The 23764-nt window shown below is 37.3% G+C and overlaps 1 protein-coding gene across 1 annotated transcript in view; it reads left to right on the plus strand.

Moving 5' to 3' along the window:
* LOC126346846 (intraflagellar transport protein 88 homolog) overlaps positions 1-23764 on the plus strand; it is an 83507-nt gene that overhangs the window by 42781 nt on the left and 16962 nt on the right. Inside the window, exons 11-14 of the mRNA XM_050002223.1 lie at positions 549-735; positions 15331-15478; positions 16792-16903; positions 16981-17215. Of these exons, the coding sequence (XP_049858180.1) occupies positions 549-735; positions 15331-15478; positions 16792-16903; positions 16981-17215 (682 nt within the window). The remainder of the gene's footprint in view (positions 1-548; positions 736-15330; positions 15479-16791; positions 16904-16980; positions 17216-23764) is intronic.

Consider the following 23764-nt stretch of genomic DNA (forward strand, 5'->3'; position numbering starts at 1 on the left):
TAATTATTGATCCAACCCATGATTGCACACTGGGTACTCTTGCAGCTGTTGCTTCGGTGTGACATCACAGTGCTGCCATCTGTTGGAGAACCCCCACACCTCTTGTAGAATGGATTTATCTGTGCCACTATTATTCTGTTCACCACATTGCCTACACGTCAGTGATATTCACACTTGTCTTCATACTCATTGATGGATGTGCCTAGTCGTCAACCTGTTCCAGACCTGAAAAGATCGAAAATTGAACACAGAACTCTTCATACAATCATACAACTCTTTTGGTTTATTTTCACACGTAGAACCACCTCACAAATTGACATTCTTCCTAAACACACACACACACACACACTCTCTCTCTCTCTCTCTCTCTCTCTCTCTCTCTCTCTCTCTCTCTCTCTCTCTCTCTTTCTCTCTCTCTTTGGTTGGAATATGAATTTGACTTATTTCAGGTTGAGTTACAAGTACTATTAAGTTTTAAAATATCTCCTTTCCACATTGTTTCAGTTCAGTATGAATATTGCTCTATGTAACACCTACCTCTTTTACAGCAAGGTGATGTTGAACTGGCTGAGAAATGTGCTGAAAAAGCTCGTGAAGCTGACAGCTATAATTCTGCTGCGTTTGTAAATCTTGGGAATTGTAGCTTGTCCAAAGGAGATGCAGATACTGCAAAGGAGCTCTACATATGTGCTCTTGAAAATGATGCATCATGTGTGGAAGCTCTTTACAATCTTGGTTAGTATAACTGCATAAATTCTTAAATTATAAGTGGACAAAGAAAGTTTCCAGATTTAGTGTTCATTTAGTAATGAGGAAAAAGCAGGAAGGCTTGTCTTCTTCCACCTCTTCATACTGATTCTTGGTACATATTTAATCTTTTGCCCCTGTAAACACTGTCTTCCAAATAAAGATTTTCTGACCAAGAAACCCTTCAAGTTCTCCACATTCTGCTGAAGTTCCTCTTACCAGTGACACACCTGTTAATCAGTTACTTCTTCTGTTATACTTGTGGAGCTAGTGAAGCAAAATTAAATTTACATCCTCAAAACACATTAGTACCTCCAGTACACCATCAGTGATCATGAGTTTCTTTTGTTGGCAGCTTCAGAGATATATTAGTAGGAAACTAACCTTCACAGTAGACTGTTCGACCTTGAATGCCTACCTGCATGCACCTGAATGCCCACAGGGTGGGTGAACAGCTAACATGCAGGCCATCAGGCAGCCAGGCCATAGCTTAAGTGATTGTACTACCATGGCCAAGCATTCACAAGTGTCAGGTGCCCTTATGCAGAATATATGAGAGTAATCCCAAAAGTAAGGTATCTTTTTTTCTTTTTTTGTGGTAAGTACATAGACCTGTTTATGTCTACAATGGTTTACATCAGTTTACAGCTTGAACATTTAGCTATTTTTTGACATAATCACCATTTCTGTCATTGCATTTTTGTAGATGCTGTGGCAGTTTTTGTATGCTCATGTCATACCAGCTCGCCGCCATGCTGTTCAGAAAGTTATAAACCTACATTACTTTCTGAACAGCATGGCGGCGAGCTGGTATGACATGGGCATACAAAAACTGCCACAGCATCTACAAAAATGCATTGACAGAAATGGTGATTATGTCAAAAAATAGCTAAATGTTCAAGCTGTAAACTGATGTAAACCATTGTAGAAGTTAACAGGTTTATGTACTTGTAAAAAAAAAATAAAAAAATAAAAAAAATAGGAGGCCTTACTTTTGGGATTACCCTCATATGTCTTTACTAACTGTGTCTGCCCAGCAGGTGAGCTATGAGGATCTCCTGGGTGCCTATGCTACATGGTACAGCACTGGAAAAGCATGCTCTATAGTGCTAGTGCCTAAGACAGTGGATTGTTCAGCCAGTTGTGTGACAGAACAGTTGTCCTGTGAAAACAGTAGAATTCACCACTTTTGTCATAGGTAATTGAAATCATGTGAGTGAAATATATGTGTGATTATATATATTTAACAAGTTAGTGCTTTCTTTGTCTTTAGTAACTAGTCTTCAGTTGGTTTGAAAACCCCTTCTGAGGACACCACATTACCATAGTATAGCTGCTGCCAGGACCAACCATAGCAGCCAAGTCTCAGCAGAGGGGCATTGCAAAGAGTGTTTCACAACTTGGGGAAGGATGGGCTTTTTCTTTCCCCTCAGAGCACTCTGGCAGCAGTGGTTGGGTACGAGCACAACGACCCCACATTTCCTGAGCTCGGGACAGACTAGTGCAGCCAGACTTCTCCTGCCATAAACTTTGAATATACTTCAGAGAACATCATTACGCATGATGGAGGAACCTTGTGTATTTCACAGAAGAGGAATCTTGGTGTTACCACATGGTCTTGGAGGGGGGGGGGGGGGAGTCCTTCAACTCCAAGGTGTACTGATGGGACAAATGGCTGTTGAGGTAAAACAGTCTGTAGGAGGCAGTCTCTGCGCAACTACCATCACCAGACAGCACATAGGACATTGCCTACTGACACACTGTCTCCTCTTCTGGCAGAGGAGCAAGTTTCTGGTGTGCCATTTTCATTTCAGCAGGTTTGGCTGTTTGTGTTTGATTTACAGAAGTAAGGGCAATCTTCAGTTTGACTGGAGACCTGCCCACCATCCTCGCAACACCAACAACAGTGTCACATGGATTCTGAAATTTTTTGAACTGTCGGATCTCATCCCTAAAGTGCAGGAGAGGGGAGGTCAGCGTGTTCTGAATCTGTAGCATGCCCAGACAGTTTAGCATTTTTTTACTCGATTTTCACTCTTGTAGTTGTATCATGGTGGTTATATTTTATAATTGATAGGTGGACTTTAATGCATTTTAAACAACTCTCTCTGAGGATAGCCTTTGTCTCCCCACCATGAGAATGCCATGCTGACACTTCATAAGAGCACTGATGACCATGCTGTTGAGTGCCCCACATCCACCGCCACCACCACCACCACCACCACCACCACCATCATCATTATTCTGGCAATTTTACATTGTCCAGTACGATTTTATTCTATTTTCTGCCCAGAAGGATAATCTTTAGTGTCACATTGTTGGATTACTCTCTTCAGCATTTCCAGAGCTTTACATTAATGTATAGTGGACATCTCCTTACTCTTTCATTTCCTCTGTGTGTAGTGTTTTCCTCTTCTGGGTGTACGTGCTTATAGCTATGAAATCACAGATAGTTGCTTACATTTATAGGGTGGAGAATAATAACTGCTACAAGTCGCAGTAAATTGTCATACATGACTAGTTTTTGGTTTGTGCCCATCTTCAGGTGGTTTACAATCAGTTACATGTTTCCATACTCTATGTTGGAAATCAGTATAGCTGGAGTATCCATATCTTTTCCATGTTACATTTATCACATTTTTTACTTTTTTGCAAGTTAATTGTATATTAATAACCACGGTAATTATTCGTTCTTCTGTATTATGTCTTTGATACAGTAGTGGCACTTTAGATGTCAGTAGCTTCAGAAGCACATGCACTCACATCATCCACTGTGTTTATGTAGTAAAGTATGTAAACACATTGGACGTTGTGATTGCATGTGCTTCTGAAGTTACCTAACATCTAAAGTGACACAACTGTATAAAAGGCGTACTGTGGAAGTATCAATAATTACCATGGTGACTAATATAAAATTAATGTGTAAAAACTCAAAATATTTTTGTGAAAAGCATGATAAATGTAATGTGAAAATTATATGGATACTCCAGCTATATTGATTTGCACCTCTGAGTATGGAAACGTGTAAATGAATGTTAATTACTTGATGATGAGCATAAGACCGAAATCAGTTTGACTGGATCAGTTAAATTGCCTTCCATTATGAATAGTAGTGGCTATTATTCTACAACCTATAAAGGAACAGTCATGGGGTTCAGCTGCATTCATTGACGATAAAATTCACATGCTTACATTTACCATACTTCATGTCCGCATGTAATGGAATCTGTTCTTTTTTAACAGCTATGCTCATGCCACACAAGAGAGACACTGAATATTGTGTCACATTGTGTAGCTAGCAACTAGACATCTTTAGCAACCATAAAATCTCATGTACACAATATCGGGGGTAACACCAACTAAGTTTAATTCTACTTCCACATGAAGACATCCCCAATAACACTGAATGAAGTACAGAATGGTACAAAGTCTCTTAATCATAGAATACATCAATATACATTTAGTAATCACTTATTGACACAGGGGTGTTTTGATATCTACTTTCTGGTAGTATCGGATACAGAAAATTGATTATCATTCTTATATACAGTTGAGGTGCTTTTTCTTTGATGACTTGTTAATAAATGGTAAACGATCTAAAGGATCTAAGAGACACATCACACAGAGGTTAATGCCTATAAATTTGCTCATATAAATGAGAGTAAGTGCTTCTTGTTGAAATGTTGCAGTAGTAAACTTAGGCATAAATAAAATTTTTATTGGATTTCGCTTTAGAAAAGGATATTTGCAAATAGTTAAACAATACCAACTTAATGGTGCTGTACATAATAACCTGTCTCAGCCATCTGACAAATTATACAAATATTACCAGAATATATTGTATTTGAGAAATAACTTCAGTAAGTAAATATCTCCTTAAAAAGGAAAAGAAAAATTATTTTATAATGTAGCTTCTGGTCCCCAAAAGAAAAAGTCTTTTTGTCATTGCACTCAAAGATTATTTAAATGTAGCCGAGGGAATTCCTGGACACAGCGGAAATATCCTGCTGAAGTGTTAACACTGATGTAGCTGGTGTGGATGAGGATCTGCAGTGAACAGTGGACATGATATTTAAGCAAATCTCAGACATGAGCCATATATCCCAGTTTTGATTTATGTTCACATGCGCTTGTTACAGTCATAAATAAGTGCAAGCATTATTTGTCAATATTGCAGACATTTTTCTGTCAAAATGAATCAACAGAAAGCGTGGAAGGAGTTGATGTGGTTCTGCATTTCAGCAGTAGTTTTGTTTGATGATAAAATTAATATCATTGTTTATGAAAACAATTTAGGCAATTACATGTTTCCTGCACCATGACAACAGTCTGACCTTGTGAGTGCCAGCATATTTTATTGACCAATACAAGGACGTTTACTTTTTGGTTTGAAGAACGTATAGTGTTTCCTGGAATGATCTCAAAATCGTGACCAGAGCTCCATCAGCCATCTTTAGGATGAATTAGAGCTTTGAATGCAGCAGATCAATTCATCCAAAAGCTGAGCAACAACTATTCGCAAACTTTTCTTTAGGGAGAAAGGATACAGATTCCTCATTTGCTGTATGAGAAATCATAGTAAAGTGTTTCAGGGAAATTCCAGAGAAGAAATATGTCATTATCTTGATTGCTCTTACAACACGCAGTTAGGTGGCTGGGTGCACACACACACACACACACACACACACACACACACACACACACACACACACACACACAGGATGATTCAGGAGGAATGTCATATAATTTGGAAAGTAATTATACATGTGAAAATAAACCAATAAAGCCCTATGAACATGTGTCTGATTTTTTATTGTTACGGAACTGGATAGAGTTGATGACTACACACATCGGTGAATGATTATGAAGACAAATATGAATATTATTTTTATACTGTGTACTAACTGTGAGTTGGCCAATTGGCTCTGTAGGCCTGACTCAGTAGAAGTCAGAAGACTTTGGCCAGTAGCCATTTGTACTGTGTGAGATAACAATTGTTGCTTGCTGTATTGTTGTTTTGTACTTCACTGTTCTCATATGATAAAAGTACATAATTGTTGTAGTTAGGATGTTTATTAAAAGTGTTGTTACATATGACAATTTCAGTTCAGGTTACAAACAAAATTAAGTGATCTTTATCTTTGTGAATGACTTCTGCTTTCATGGAAACATATAGCACTGTCAAGGCTCCTGCTCTGCAGGAAAAATATGGGGCTTTATTTATCCATGGATTTAAGACTGTATAGTGTAAAAAAGATATTGGGACATTCTTTAGTTACTACACACACTTCTTGAATATTTTTACATACATCATTTTAGCAAAAAGTTATATTACAGAGTATTTTATTACTCTGGCACTTAACAAAAACAATCTTAATTGGTGCAACAGTATTTTTATGCTCCTTTGCTGTATATAAAAACAAAACTGTAGCCCCAGTTAACGTTGTTTTTGTAAAGTATATAGGGTAATAAATATTATGTAATATTACTTTTCGCTAAAATTATCTGTGTACAACAAATTCAAGAAAAGGGTATAATAATTAAGCAATGGCCCAATATCGTTTGTAAACTGTACAGTCCTAGTTTCACAGGATCAATAAATGTTGTTGTTGTTGTGGTGGTCTTCAGTCCTGAGACTGGTTTGATGCAGCTCTCCATGCTAATCACATAAGGCTCACTGCAAACCCTAATTTACTAAACAAAAAATTATGACTGTAATAAACCTCTATATATACAATGTCTTAATCTTTACAAAGAAGAACCTACAAGATGTGAAACGTAAAGAAAATGTACATTGTTACAACACAAGAAGCATCAAACACATATACACGCCTTATCACAGACTATCAAAGTCAATAAATAGCTATGAAGTCACAGGGCACAAACTATTTAATAAGCTGCCACATGCCATACAGGATCTTCCTGAACATACATTCAAAGAAAGACTGCATGAATGGTTTATTGCCCACCCATTCTATGATATCAATGAATTCTTCAACTGTAAAATGCAGTAATCCAACAGATGACCCACTGTACATTTATTGTAATATAAGCTAAAATATTTCAGTAGTCAATACCTTATCACACTGTATTATAAATTGTAACTTCATTTGACGTTGTCAATTGCTGTAATGGCCTAAAGACAATAAAATCTTTATTATTATTATTATTATTATTATCTATTTCTTATCTCAGACGTTATGGCTGGTCAGAAGTAGAAAGTGACGCGGACCTTGATCAAGTGTGACTTCCTTTTAACTGTATGGTATATGGTATATTGCATTTAGGAACTTTCGGGTAATTGAACATGTATTTTTCAATTTTTTCTCCTGTTTTCTTTTGTATATTTGTTGTATTGGGTATGGATATTTCAATTAGTTGTGTTAATTTCTTCTTTTTATTGGTGAGTATGATGTCAGGTTTGTTATGTGGTGTTGTTTTATCTGTTATAATGGTTCTGTTCCAGTATAATTTGTATTCATCATTCTCCAGTACATTTTGTGGTGCATACTTGTATGTGGGAACGTGTTGTTTTATAAGTTTATGTTGTAAGGCAAGCTGTTGATGTATTATTTTTGCTACATTGTCATGTCTTCTGGGGTATTCTGTATTTGCTAGTATTGTACATCCACTTGTCATGTGATCTACTGTTTCTATTTGTTGTTTGCAAAGTCTGCATTTATCTGTTGTGGTACTGGGATCTTTAATAATATGCTTGCTGTAATATCTGGTGTTTATTGTTTGATCCTGTATTGCAATCATGAATCCTTCCGTCTCACTGTATATATTGCCTTTTCTTAGCCATGTGTTGGATGCGTCTTGATCGATGTGTGGCTGTGTTAGATGTGTTTGCTTTTCCAATTTACTTTCTTCGTATCTGTTGATGTTATGTGATCTAAAGGGTTGTAGAAGTGGTTGTGAAATTGCAATGTTGTAGCTGATGTATTTATATGAGTGAATGCTTCGTGTATTTTGCTAGTTTCTGCTCATTCTAGAAAGAATTTTCTTAAATTGTCTACCTGTCCATAATGTAGGTTTTTTATGTCGATAAATCCCCTTCTTCCTTCCTTTCTGCTTAATGTGAATCTTTCTGTTGCTGAATGTATGTGATGTATTCTATATTTGTGGCATTGTGGTTGTGTAAGTGTATTGAGTGCTTCTAGGTCTGTGTTACTCCATTTCACTACTCCAAATGAGTAGGTCAATATTGGTATAGCATAAGTATTTATAGCTTTTGTTTTGTTTCTTGGTGACAATTCTGTTTTCAGTATTTTTGTTAGTCTTTGTCTATATTTTGCTTTTAGTTCTTCTTTAATATTTGTATTATCTGTTCCTATTTTTTGTCTGTATCCTAGATATTTATAGGCATCTGTTTTTTCCATCGCTTCTATGGAGTTGCTGTGGTTATCCAATATGTAATCTTCTTGTTTAGTGTGTTTTCTCTTGACTATGCTATTTTTCTTAGATTTGTCTGTTCCAAAAGCCATATTTATATCATTGCTGAATACTTCTGTTATCTTTAGTAATTGGTTGAGTTGTTGATATGTTGCTGCCAGTAGTTTTAGATCATCCATGTATAGCAAATGTGTGATTTTGTGTGGGTATGTTCCAGTAATATTGTATCTATAATTTGTATTATTTAGCATGTTGGATAGTGGGTTCAGAGCAAGGCAGAACCAGAAAGGACTTAATGAGTCTCCTTGGTATATTCCACACTTAATCTGTATTGGCTGTGATGTGATATTATTTGAATTTGTTTGGATATTAAGTGTTATTATTATTATTATTATTATATTATTATTATTATTATTATTATTAATCTATCCTGTGCAAGCTCCTTCATCTCCCAGTACCTACTGCAACCTACATCCTTCTCAATCTGCTTAGTGTACTCATCTCTTGGTCTCCCTCTACGATTTTTACCCTCCACGCTGCCCTCCAATGCTAAATTTGTGATCCCTTGATGCCTCAGAACATGTCCTACCAACCGATCCCTTCTTCTAGTCAAGTTGTGTCACAAACTTCTCTTCTCCCCAATCCTATTCAATACCTCCTCATTAGTTACATGATCTACCCACCTAATCTTCAACATTCTTCTGTAGCACCACATTTTGAAAGCTTCTATTCTCTTCTTGTCGAAACTATTTATTGTCCATGTTTCGCTTCCATACATGGCTACACTCCATACAAATACTTTCAGAAACGTCTTCCTGACACTTAAATCTATACTTGATGTTAACAAATTTCTCTTCTTCAGAAACACTTTCCTTGCCATTGCCAATCTACATTTTATATCCTCTCTACTTCGACCATCATCAGTAATTTTGCTCCCCAAATAGCTAAACTCCTTAGCTACTTTGAGTGTCTCATTTCCTAATCTAATTACCTGAGCATCACCTGACTTAAATCGACTACATTCCATTATCCTTGTTTTTCTTTTGTTAATGTTCATCTTATATCCTCCTTCCAAGACCCTGTCCATTCCGTTAAACTGCTCTTCCAAGTCCTTTGCTGTCTTTGACAGAATTACGATGTCATCGGCGAACCTCAAAGTTTTTATTTCTTCTCCCTGGAGTTTTAATAACTACTCCAAATTTTTCTTTTGTTTCCTTTACTGCTTGTTCAATATACAGATTGAATAACTGCTTCCCTCTGATGTCCCTCGACTCTTATAACTGCCATCTGGTTTCAGTAAAAATTGTAAAGAGCCTTTCGCTCCCTGTATTTTACCCCTGCCAGCTTTAGAATTTGAAAGAGAATATTCCAGTTAACATTGTCAAAAGCTTTCTCTAAGTCTACAAATGCTAGAAACGTATGTTTCTAAGATAAGTCGTAAGGTCAGTATTGCCTCACGTGTTCCAACATTTCTACGGAATCCAAACTGATCTTCCCTGAGGTCGGCTTCTACTAGTTTTTCCATTTGTCTGTAAATAATTCATGTTAGTATTTTGCAGCTGTGACTTATTAAACTGATAGTTCGGTAATTTTCACATCTGTGAACCACCTCTTTCTTTGGGATTGGGATTATTATATTCTTCTTGAAGTCTGAGGGTATTTCGCCTGTCTCATACATCTTGCTCACCACATGATAGAGTTTTGTCAGGACTGGCTCTCCCAAGGCCGTCAGTAGTTCTAATGGAATGTTGTCTACTCCCGGGGCCTTGTTTCGACTCAGGTCTTTCAGTGCTCTGTCAAACTCTTCAAGCAGTATTGTATCTCCCATTTCATCTTCATCTACATCCTCTTCCATTTCCATAATATTGTCCTCAAGTACATCACCCTTGTATAGACCCTCTATATACTCCTTCCACCTTTCTGCTTTCCCCTCTTTACTTAGAACTGCGTTTCCATTTGAGCTCTTGATATTCATGCAGGTGGCTCTCTTTCCTCCAAAGGTCTCTTTAATTTTCCTTTAGGCTCTATCTATCTTACCCCCTAGTGAGATAAGCCTCCACATCTTTACATTTGTCCTCTAACCAAGCCTGCTTAGCCATTTTGCACTTCCTGTCGATCTCATTTTTGAGACATTTGTATTCCTTTTTGTCTGCTTCATTTACTGCATTCTTATATTTTCTCCTTTCATCAATTAAATTCAAAATTTCTTCTGCTACCCAAGGATTTCTACTAGCCCTCGTCTTTTAAACTACTTGATCCTCTGCTGCCTTCACTATTTCATCCCTCAGAGCTACCCATTCTTCTTCTGCTGTATTTCTTTCCCCTATTCCTGTTAATTGTTCCCTTATGCTCTCCCTGAAACTCTGTACAACCTCTGGTTTAGTCCGTTTATCCAGGTCCCATCTCCTTAAATTCTCACCTTTGTCCTACAATTTAAAACCTGGTTCCTAAATCTCTGTCTTACCATTATATAATCTATCTGAAACCTGTCAGTATCTCCAGGATTCTTCCATGTATACAACCTTCTTTTATGATTCTTGAACCAAGTGTTAGCTATGATTAAGTTATGCTCTGTGCAAAATTCTAACAGACGGCTTCCTCTTTTATTTCTTAAACACAATCCATATTCTCCTACTATGTTTCCTTCTCTCCCTTTTCCTACTGTCGATTTCCAGTCACCCATGACTATTAAATTTTCGTCTCCCTTCACTACCTGAATAATTTCTTTTACCTCATCATACGTTCCTTCAATTTCTTCGTCATCTGCAGAGCTAGTTGGCATATAAACTTTTACTACTGTAGTAGGCATGGGCTTTGTGTCTATCTTGGCCACTATAATACGTTCACTATGCTGTTTGTCCACCCCCCATGAACCATGGACCTTGCCGTTGGTGGGGAGGCTTGCGTGCCTCAGTGATACAGATAGCCATACCGTAGGTGCAACCACAACGGAGGGGTATCTGTTGAGAGGCCAGACAAACGTGTGGTTCCTGAAGAGGGGCAGCAGCCTTTTCAGTAGTTGCAGGGGCAACAGTCTCGATGATTGACTGATCTGGCCTTGTAACAATAACCAAAATGGCCTTGCTGTGCTGGTACTGTGAAAGGCTGAAAGCAAGGGGAAACTACAGCCGTAATTTTTCCCGGGGGCATGCAGCTTTACTGTATGATTAAATGATGATGGCATCCTCTTGAGTAAAATATTCCGGAGGTGAAATAGTCCCCCATTCGAAACTCCGGGTGGGGACTACTCAAGAGGATGTCGTTATCAGGAGAAAGAAAACTGGCGTACTATGGATCGGAGCGTGGAATGTCAGATCCCTTAATCGGGCAGATAGGTTAGAAAATTTAAAAAGGGAAGTGGATAGGTTAAAGTTAGATATAGTGGGAATTAGTGAAGTTCGGTGGCAGGAGGAACAAGACTTTTGGTCAGGTGACTGCAGGGTTATAAACACAAAATCAAATAGGGGTAATGCAGGAGTAGGTTTAATAATGAATAGGAAAATAGGAATGCGGGTAAGCTACTACAAACAGCATAGTGAACGCATTATTGTGGCCAAGATAGATACGAAGCCGACACCTACTACAGTAGTACAAGTTTATATGCCAACTAGCTCTGCAGATGAGGAACAAATTGAACAAATGTATGATCAAATAAAAGAAATTATTCAGATAGTGAAGGGTGACGAAAATTTAATAGTCATGGGTGACTGGAATTCGGTAGTAGTAAAAGGGAGAGAAGGAAACGTAGTAGGTGAATATGGACTGGGGCAAAGAAATGAAAGAGGAAGCCGCCTGGTAGAATTTTGCACAGAGTACAACTTAATCATAGATAACACTTGGTTCAAAAATCATAAAAGAAGGCTGTATACATGGAAGAAGCCTGGAGATACTGTCAGGTTTCAGATAGATTATATAATGATAAGACAGAGATTTAGGAACCAGGTTTTAAATTGTAATATATTTCCAGGGGCAGATGTGGACTCCGACCACAGTCTATTGGTTATGACCTGTAGATTAAAACTGAAGAAACTGCAAAAAGGTGGGAATTTGAGGAAATGAGACCTGGATAAACTAAAAAAACCAGAGGTTGTACAGAGTTTCAGGGAGAGCATAAGGGAGCAATTGACAGGAATGGGGGAAAGAAATACAGTAGAAGAAGAATGGGTAGCTTTGAGGGATGAAGTAGAGAAGGCAGCAGAGGATCAAGTAGGTAAAAAGACGAGGGCTAGTAGAAATCCTTGGGTAACAGAAGGAATTTTGAATTTAATTGATGAAAGGAGAAAATATAAAAATGCAGTAAATGAAGCAGATGAAAAGGAATACAGACGTCTCAAAAATGAGATCAACAGGAAGTGCAAAATGGCTAAGCAGGGATGGCTAGAGGACAAATCTAAGGATGTAGAGGCTTATCTCACTAGGGTAAGATAGATACTGTCTACAGGAAAATTAAAGAGACCTTTGGAGATAAGAGAACCACTTGTATGAACATCAAGAGCTCAGATGGAAACCCAGTTCTAAGCAAAGAAGGGAAAGCAGAAAGGTGGAAGGAGTATATAGAGGGTCTATACAAGGGTGATGTACTTGAGGACAATATTATGGAAATGGAAGAGGATGTAGATGAAGACGAAATGGGAGATAGGATACTGCGTGTAGAGTTTGTCAGAGCACTGAAAGACCTGAGTCAAAACAAGGTCCCCAGAGTAGACAACATTCCACTGGAACTACTGACAGCCTTGGGAGAGCCGGTCCTGACAAAACTCTACCATCTGGTGAGCAAGATGTTTGAGACAGGCGAAATACCCTCAGACTTCAAGAAGAATATAATAATTCCAATCCCAAAGAAAGCAGGTGTTGGCAGATGTGAAAATTACCGAACTATCAGTTTAATAAGTCACAGCTGCAAAATACTAACGCGAATTCTTTACAGACGAATGGAAAAACTAGTAGAAGCCGACCTCGGGGAAGATCAGTTTGGATTCCGTAGAAATGTTGAAACACGTGAGGCAATACTGACCCTACGACTTATCTTATAAGCTAGAATAAGGAAGGGAAAAACTACGTTTCTAGCATTTGTAGACTTAGAGAAAGCTTTTGAAATGTTGACTGGAATACTCTCTTTCAAATTCTGAAGGTGGCAGGTGTAAAATACAGGGAGCAAATGGCTATTTACAATTTGTACAGAAACCAGATGGCAGTCATAAGAGTCGAGGGGCATGAAAGGGAAGCAGTGGTTGGGAAGGGAGTGAGACAGGGTTTTAGTATCTCCCCGATGTTATTCAATCTGTATATTGAGCAACAGTAAAGGAAACAAAAGTAAAATTCGGAGTAGGTATTAAAATCCATGGAGAAGAAATAACAACTTTAAGGTTCGCCGTTGACATGGTAATTCTGTCACAGACAGCAAAGGACTTGGAAGAGCAGTTGAATGGAATGGATAGTGTCTTGAGAGGAGGATATAAGATGAACATCAACAAAAGCAAAATGACGATAATGGAATGTAGTCGAATTAAGTCGGGTGATACTGAGGGAATTAGATTAGGAAATGAGACACTTAAAGTAGTAAAGGAGTTTTGCTATTTGGGGAGCAAAATAACTGATGATGGTCGAAGTAGGGAGGATATAAAGTGTAGACTGGCAATGGCAAGGAAAGCGTTTCTGAAGAAGAGAAATTTGTTAACATCAAGTATAGATTTAAGTGTCAGGAAGACGTTTCTGAAAGTATTTGTATGGAGTGTAGCCATGTATGGAAGCGAAACATGGACGATAAATAGTTTGGACAAGAAAAGGATAGAAGCTTTCGAAATGTGGTGCTACAGAAGAATGCTGAAGATTAGATGGGTAGATCACTTAACTAATGAGGAAGTATTGAATAGGATTGGGGAGAAGATAAGTTTGTGGCACAACTTGACCAGAAGAAGGGATCGGTTGGTAGGACATGTTCCGAGGCATTAAGGGATCACCAATTTAGTATTGGAGGGCCGCGTGGAGGGTAAAAGCTCTAGAGGTAGACCAAGAGATGACTACACTAAGCAGATTGAGAAGGATGTAGGTTGCAGTAGGTACTGGGAGATGAAGAAACTTGCACAGGATAGAGTAGCATGGAGAGCTGCATCAAACCAGTCTCAGGACTGAAGACCACAACAACAACAACATGCTGTTTGTAGTAGCTTACCCGCATTCCTATTTTCCTATTCATTATTAAACCTACTCCTGCATTACCCCTATTTGATTTTGTGTTTATAACCCTGTATTCACCTGACCATAAGTCTTGTTCCTCCTGCCACCGAACTTCACTAATTTCCACTATCTCTAATTTTAACCTATCCATTTCCCTTTTTAAATTTTCTAACCTACCTGCCCAATTAAGGGATCTGACATTCCATGCTCCAATCCATAGAACGCCAGTTTTCTTTCTCCTGATAACAACGTCCTCTTGAGTAGTCCTCGCCCGGAGATTCGAATGGGGGACTATTTCACCTCCGTAATATTTTACTCAAGAGGATGCCATCATCATTTAATCATACAGTAAAGCTGCATGCTCTCGGGAAAAATTATGGCTGTAGTTTCCCCATGCTTTCAGCCGTTCGCAGTACCAGCACAGCAAGGCCGTTTTGGTTAATGTTACAAGGCCAGATCAGTCAATTATCCAGACTGTTGCCCCTGTAACTACTGAAAAGGCTGCTGCGCCTCTTCAGGAACCACACGTTTTCTGGCCTCTCAACAGATACCCCTCCGTTGTGGTTGCACCTACGGTATGGCTACCTGTATCGTTGAGGCACGCAAGCCTCCCCACCAATGGCAAGTTCCATGGATCAATAAATAAGTAAATAAATAAATAAACCCCCACTTGGGAGTATCTTCAGCAGCGCAGGCACCCTACCTGTGCTTCGTGGTTCCATGAAAGCAGAAATCATGAACATAGGTAAAGATCGCTTAAATGTTGTTTGTAATCAGGACTGAAATCATGGCCCTTCATCCTGTCATGGTTTATGTAGGGGTCAGACTCACTTTGTCCACTCCATCTAGCTTATAGTTAGCACACTGTGTGTAGTACTGACATAGCAATTGTTTGGTGGATAAATTACAAATACTCTTCCTTTTATTTTCCATTAATTTTTCTAAATTCCACAACATGAAAGGTTTTATGAATAGTATATGTGTAATGATGAATATTCATCTTCTGTTCAGGTTTGGTAAACAAGCAATTAGGATTGTATGATGAAGCTCTGGAATGCTTTTTCAAACTTCAGACAATTGTGAAGCATCATCCACAAGTTCTTTATCAGCTAGCCAATCTCCATGAACTTGTTGGTGATGTCGATCAGGCAACTGAATGGTATGTTAACTACAGATTCTGAATACGTATGTATGTTTTTTGTTTTGAGACAATTATTCATAATAATCACAAGTAAAAAATTTATTGTGTTGGTTTCAAAGCATCCAGTATTTAAAAAATGTATAGTTGCTCATAATCGTGATAGAAATATGTCATTCCACTGTCATGGGTAAAAAAAAAAAAATATATAGTACCAAAAAGGTGGTTTGGCTAAATTTTTAACAAGGTCCATGTAAAATACAGCTTTCTGCAGTTTGTTTTACGAAATTTTCCAGATTACAGGACTAGTGAATCTATTAGATCTTTTGGTATCTCTCAGTTTTCTGATGCCTAATAAATGTACTTTTTACCTGTTATGTGTTTGGATTGGTATCCTAATTGACTTCATGCACATGTAAAAGCTTTAACATGTGAACTAACTGGTGCCATGCCTGATCATTTTTCCCCTTGTTGCATTTTGTTAATCTGCTTGATGGTTTTTCCCCATTTTACAACATTCATGTACTCCAATGTTATGATTGTTAAAGAGAAATAAACAATGACATTGGTTAAACAACTGCTCCATTATATGCTGTAAATGTCTTGTTGAACATATAAAAAACTAGGATAGGAAAATTTAGATTTTGATTTCACCTGTACTTCTGTTACTTGCTGCCTCGGATTTTAGGGAGAGGATTTTAATGTGCTGCTGAGTGACTGGCTAACCCAGGTTTTAGGTAAGAGGTCCACCAGTCACGGTTACCTACTTGTTTCACATTGATTTCTGTTCTCTTTTCCTTGTGTTTCCTTTTCTTTTTAGTGTGTTTCTTTTCCTCTTGTTTTGCCTCTGTATGTGAGGATTTGGAACTCCATCAGGTCTGTGTCTTTTAGCCGTTCTCCATGTTTGCTGTCCGTCTTCGTCTCTTCACCACATGTGTTCCAGTTTCTATGCGTTTGGGCACTGATGACCATGCTGTTTAGCGCCCGAAAACCTCAAACCACACACACACACTTCTGCTAATTTCTCAAGTTTTATTTATTTGGTTCTCTATTTTTCATCCTTAATAGATGTTACAGAGAACAAACGAAGAACTAAACAAAAAATGCAGAGCTAAATTTTAATGTGTTATGATTTTTTTTCTGTATTCATAATAGTGATGAGCTTGCCTCTTTGACACAGCTAAAGGACTTAGAAACAGGGCTCTCCAAAGTGCTTAGTATTTTAAAATTTCTGACTCACAAAAAATTAGGAGCAGATAAAACCCATACTCCACAATCACCAGCATGCAAGCGAATTTGGAATTTTTTTCTTTAATTTCCTCAATTGTTAACAGGTATCTACAACTTATTGGCATTGTGCCCACTGATCCAGGTGTCTTGCAAAAAATGGGAGAAATGTATGACAATGAAGGGGATAAACAGCAAGCCTTTCAATATCATTTTGATGTAAGTAAATTTTTCCATAAGCAGCTGCTCATTCTAACTGTTTGGACACATTTACTGATGTATTGTACTGTTTGCAGTCATATCGTTATTATCCATCAAATTTTGAAGTTATCGATTGGCTTGGATCATACTCAGTTGAAATGCAAGTTGCAGAGAAAGCCATAAATTACTTTGAACGAGCAGCACTGATGCAGCCAGATGAAGTAAAGTGGCAGTTGATGGTAGCCTCATGCCATAGACGGAGTGGAAACTACCATCAAGCTCTAAATTTGTACAAGGAAATTCACCACAGATTTCCAGATAATATAGAATGTGAGTTGAACCTTAATAAATTCAATAATGAAGTTTGTCCGTCTGTTTATTCAGTGTTATTTGTTTGATTTGCTCATATGGCCACTCATATTGTATTACTTGCAAGGGCACTCAGTAAAACTTTGACAAATCTTTAGAGATGTTTACAGTACAAAAAGATCTTTTGGCATCCCTAAAGTATCACGTGTCCTCCAAGCAATTACATAGGTTATGAATAGTTACTCACATTGTGTCTAAGTAAGCTTTTTTTTTCTACTCTCTTACTTCATTGTTTGAGTGAAGTTGTCCATATTGGTGGCATGTTTCAAAAATGCTTAATTGCAACTGAAGGTGTTCACTGTGAAATAAATGTGTAAAGTGAACACAAATATTTTACTAAAATGGGAAATGATTGTAGAAAATTACATTCATACATCCAAATTAAGGAAGTAAACTCATTACTTTTGATGTAGTCATTCAATTTTTGAAGATACTGTTTATGATAGATATGAGAATATTGCTACATCTGAGTGAATTATTTATAATATACTCATTCTTTTAGTGAATATTCACAAAAGGTATTAAAATTCATAAATGTTATAGTAATGACTCCACAAACAGCTGTATCTTTAACCAATTTGACTAAGGCTTATAGCCACATCAGGAGCACATCTAAACAATAAAAAATGACAGTTACTGCAGCCCTGTATATTAAAGTAAACAAACAGCTGCCAATATGATACCCTCAGAGTAGTGAAGCAATTTAAATCACCTAATAAAAGCAAGTCTTCCAGTCCAGACTGTATACCTGATAGGTTCCTTTTAGAGTATGCTGATGCAGTAGCTCCTTATTTAACAGTCATATACAGCTGCTCACTTGACAAAGGATCCATACCCAAAAATTAGAGAGTTGCACAGGTCACCCCAGTATTCATGAAAGGCAATAGGAGTAATCCACTAAATTACAGGCCCATATCAATTAACATTAATCTGCAGCAAGATTTTGGAAAATATATCGTGTTCTAACATGAATTACTTCAAAGAGAACAATGGTCTATTGACACACAGTCAACATGAATTTAGAAATTATTGTTCTTGTGAAACACAACTAGCTCTTTATTCATGTGAAGTGTCAAATGCTATTGTCAAGGGATTTCAAATTGATTCTGTATTTCTAGATTTCCAGAAAGCTTTTGACACTGTACTTCACAAGACTTATAATCAAATTGTGTGCTTGGGGAATATCATCTCAGTTATGAGACTGGAATAATGATTTCTTGTCAGGAATTTTAAAGTTCATAGTAAATCATGGAAAGTCATCAAGTAAAGCAGAAGTGATTTATGGAGTTCCCCAAGATAGTATTATAGGCTCTCTGCTGTTCCTTATGTATATAAAAGATTTAGGAGACAATGTGAGCAACCATTTTTGGTTGTTTACTACATAATAAATGACAGCGCCATCTGCAAAGTTATCAGCGGACAAAACATATTTCAAAACTATTTAGAAAAGATATCTATATGGTGTGCAATTAGCAGTTGACCCTAAATAATGAAAAGTGTGAGGTCATCCACATGAGTGCTAAAAGGAATCCATTAAACTTCAGTTACAAAATAAATAAATCAAATCTAAAGGCCATAAATGCAACTAAATATGTAGGAATTACAATTAAAAATGACTTAAATTGGAAAAAATACATAGAAAATGTTGTGCGGAAGGCGAACCAAAGACTGTGATATATTGGCAGAATGCTTAGAAGATGCAACAGATCTACTAAAGAAACTGCCCACAATACTTTTGTCCATTCTCTTGTGGAGTACTCCTGTGTGTTGTGGTATTCTTACCAGCTAGGATTAATGGAGTATATTGACAAAGCTCAAAGAAGGGCAGCACATTTTGTATTATCGAGAAATAGAGGAGAGATTATCAAGGACATGGTAAGGATTTGGGTTGGACGTTTTTAAAACAAGGGCATTTCTTGTTGTGGTGGTTTCTTCTCACAAAATTTCACTTACCAACTTCCTCCCCAGAGTGCAAAAATATCTTGTTGATGCAGACCTACATAGGGAGAAATGATCATAATAATAAAATAAGGGAAATCAGAGGTTCCACAGAAAGATCTAGATGTTAGATTAGATTAGATTAGATTAATACTTGTTCCATAGATCATGAATACGACACTTCGTAATGATGTGGAACGTGTCAGGTTAATAAAAGATGTCTGTACAAGAAATTACATTACACAAAATATTGCATGACACTAATGATTAAGTTTTTTTTTACTTAGTTTATATCTAAAAATTCAGCCAATGAGTAGAAGGAGTTGTCATCTAGAAATTCTTTTAATTTATTTTTAAATGTTAGTTGGCTATCTGTCAGGCTTTTGATGCTGTTTGGTAGGTGGCCAAAGACTTTTGTGGCAGCATAATTTACCCCTTTCTGTGCCAAAGTCAGATTTAACCCTGCATAGTGAAGATCATCCTTTCTCCTGGTGTTATAGGTATGCACACTGCTATTACTTTTGAATTGGGTTGGGTTATTATCAACAAATTTCATAAGGGAATATATATACTGTGAGGTTACTGTGAGGATCCCTAGATCCTTAAATAGATGTCTGCAGGATGACCGTGGGTGGGCTCCAGCAATTATTCTGATTACACGTTTTTGTGCAATGAATACTTTTCTACTCAACGATGAATTACCCCAGAATATGATGCCATACGAAAACAGTGAATGAAGTAGGCATAGTAAGCTAATTTACTGAGATTCTTATCACCAAAATTTGCAATAACCCTAATAGCATACGTAGCTGAACTCAGACGTTTCAGCAGACCATCAATGTGTTGCTTCCAGTTTAACCTCTCATCAATGGACACACCTAAAAATTTTGAAAATTCTACCTTAGCTACAGACTTCTGTTCAAATTCTATATTTATTACTGGAGTTGTGCCATTTACTGTACGGAACTGTATATACTGTGTTTTATCAAAATTTAAAGAGAGTCCGTTTGCTGAGAACCACTTAATAATTTTGTGAAAAACATCATTTACAATTACATCACTTAGTTCTTGGTTTTTGGATGTTATTACTATACTTGTATCATCAACAAAAAGAACTAACTTTGCATCTTCATCAATGTGGAATGGTAAGTCATTAATGTATATCAAGAACAGTAAAGGACCTAAGACCGAACCCTGTGGGACCCCGTGCTTGATAGCACCCCAGTTTGAGGAATCAGCTGTTGTTTTAACATTACACGAACCACTTATTTCAACTTTCTGCATTCTTCCAGTTAAGTATGAATTAAACCATTTGTGCACTGCCCCACTCAAACCATAATGATTTAGCTTATCTAAAAGAATTCCATGATTTACACAATCAAAGGCCTTTGAGAAATCACAAAAAATACCAATGGGTGATGTCCGGTTATTCAGAGCATTTAATATTTGATCAGTGAAAGCATATATAGCATTTTCTGTTGAAAAGCCTTTCTGAAAACCAAACTGACATTTTGTTAGTACTTTATTTTTACAAATATGGGAGGCTACTCTTGAATACATTACTTTCTCAAAAATTTTTGATAGAGCTGTCAGAAGAGAGATTGGGCGGTAGTTGTTGACATCCGACGTATCCCCCTTTTTATGCAATGGTTTTACAATGGCATATTTCAGTCTATCAAGGAAAACACCCTGCTCCAAAGAGCTATTACATACGTGGCTGAGAATCCTACTTATCTGTGGGGAACAAGCTTTAAGTACTTTGCTGGAAATGCCATCAATTCCGTAAGAGCTTTTACTTTTCAGTGAGTTTATTATTTTACTGATTTCAGAGGGAGAGGTTGGTGGAATTACAGTTGTTTCAAACTGCGCAGGTATGGCCTCTTCTATTAATAGCCTTGCCTCTTCTAGTGAAGATCTAGATCCTATTTTCTCCACAACATTTAAAAAATGATTATTCAAAATATTTTCAATTTCTGATTGTTTGTTAGTGCACTTGTCATTCAGTTTTATTGCACTAAAGTCTTCCTGTGCTCTTGGTTGCCCTGTTTCCCTTTCAATAACATTCCAAATTGCTTTAATTTTATTATCAGAGTTACTGATCTCAGACATGATACACATGCTTCTGGACTTTTTAATAACTTTTCTTAGTACCGCACAATAGTTTTTATAATATTGAACAATTTCGGGGTCAGTACTCCCTCTTGCTGTTAGATACAGTTCTCTTTTACAGTTGCAAGATATTCTTATTCCTTTAGTTAGCCAAGGTGTTTTATATGTTTTCTTGGAATTATGTTTAACTATTTTCTTGGGAAAACAATTTTCAAATACCCTTAAAAATGTATTGTGAAATAAGTTATATTTCAAGTTTGCATCGGGTTCCTTATACACTTCATCCCAGTCTAGCTGCAGTTGGCTTTCCCTAAAGTTTGCAATATTTATATTGTTAATTGAACGCACTGCTTTGAAAGTCTGATTTATTATACTGCATGGAGCTATGTCATGTACTGTAACAAGCTGTGCACTATGATCTGAAAGACCATTCTCAACAGGATAAGCATTTATGTCCTTAAACTTATCTTGGTCTATAAAAAAGTTATCTATCAATGTACTGCTGTTCTTTGTTATCCGAGTAGGAAAATCAATGACGGAGCTCAAATTGAAAGAACTGAGTAATACTAAAAGGTCATTCTTCCTATTACACTCTTTCAGGGAATCAACAGTGAAATCCCCACAAATGATAATTTGCTTCCCCCTGTCTGACAGATAGCACAACAAAGCATTCAAGTTTTCTAGAAATAGCTGGAAATTCCCTGAGGGGGACCTATACACTGTTACAATTATGAAAGTGCCATCATTTAGTTTAAGTTCAGTGGCACATGCTTCCATATGTTGCTCTACACAAAATTTTTTAGTTTCTAAATTTTTTGCACTGTGGAAGCTTTTGACATATATGGCAACTCCTCCTCTCATCATATTATCTCTACTTACATGTGCAGCTAATTTGTACCCATTGATGCTAGTGTTAGTGTTTTCCACGCAATGTTCAAGAGCAGAATAACAGAGAATTATTGTGAAGGTGGTTTGATGAACCCTCTGCCAGGCATTTAAGTGTGATTTGCACAGTATTAATGTAGATGTAGAATACCTGGCCAGAAGCACCAACTTATGAGAATAGATAAAACCACACGTGTACTTACAAAAATTAAAACATGGTAAATGACATGACAGAGAATATAGAAGGCTCCAGCTTCATAGTTAAAACCATAACATCCAAAGGGCAGATAGTCAATGGATAAAAAGTTGGACCATGTAAAAAGGGCACACCTATAACCAAAGTGCAAAAGCGAGACACAGGAACAAAAGCTACATATTGTTGAGGCAAGTAGCAGAAGGCTTACCAGCATGTAAGCCCAACACAGAGCCACCCAGCAGGTGAGCCACAGAAACCACTGGCCACACTGTATATGTGGAGCGAAGTGGTGAAGCAAAGTATATTGCATATGAGTTACAGGCACAGAGAGTACCGTCATGACGTGGCATGGGAGAAACCAAAACCACGTCCCCCATACTCTAAGCATACTATAAAAGTTGGAGCTTCGGTACATCAATTTTGACAAAATAAAAATAACAAAGCAAGAAGATACCACTTATGGGAAGCCTAGAGCAGGGCTGGCCTTGGTGTACCAAACTGTACATGTGCTGGGTGTGCAGACCGCATGCAGTCCGAGGCTCTGCCTGTTTTGGCTTTGCTCAGTCCTTCACAAAAGTGTCTGTTAAAGTATGAGATTTCATTTAGTATTGCAATGTTGTATTTTTCAGTCAACTCAACTCTCTTCAGTTTAGTGCTGTTACCTTTTGCTATTTGTTCATGGTGTGAAGGACATTGACAGGTCCAGTAGCTGTTTGCACAAAAACAGGCTGTCTAGCAGTGTGCCTTCACAAGCTTTAATTATTAAAGGGAATGATGGAAGAGCAGCATAAGGATTCTCAATATCTGTAGCGCAGTCACTTAATTGACAGGTACTGAAGAAACAACATTACAGTACCATACAGAAAGAATTAAAATATTTATTTGACAATGAAAGAGCAAAAATTTACAATGAATGCTAGACAGGATTCATTATTCTGTGCATCAAGAAGCACTTTGTACAAAATTTGCAGCCATGGAGCACATGAAGAAATTTGTGGTACAAATAGTAAAATTTCTGAAGCTGCTTGCTTTATTCCACTTTCAGTTGCAACAGTTTTTGATGGAAGTGAATGAAGAGTGTGGAGACTTTATATATTATTGCAAAGTATGTTGGTTAAGTTATGGGGCATACCTGGAAGGGGTTTTGATGTAAAACCTGCTGTTGTTGAATTTATGGTGGAAAAATGAATGCAGGAACAAAGATTAGAATATGCAGAATGGATTGCAAACCTTGAATTTTAAGTGAACTTGACTGCACACTACCCATAGTAAGACTTCACAAGATGTGAAACAGCATCTTTCTGATTTGTGTGGGATGCATTTAAAGAGAAAATCACACTGTAGAAGGGATAAATTCTGACACACACTGTCCAGTTCTCTAA

Source organism: Schistocerca gregaria, chromosome 1 (assembly GCF_023897955.1).
Source record: "Schistocerca gregaria isolate iqSchGreg1 chromosome 1, iqSchGreg1.2, whole genome shotgun sequence".
Classification (NCBI taxonomy): domain Eukaryota; kingdom Metazoa; phylum Arthropoda; class Insecta; order Orthoptera; family Acrididae; genus Schistocerca; species Schistocerca gregaria.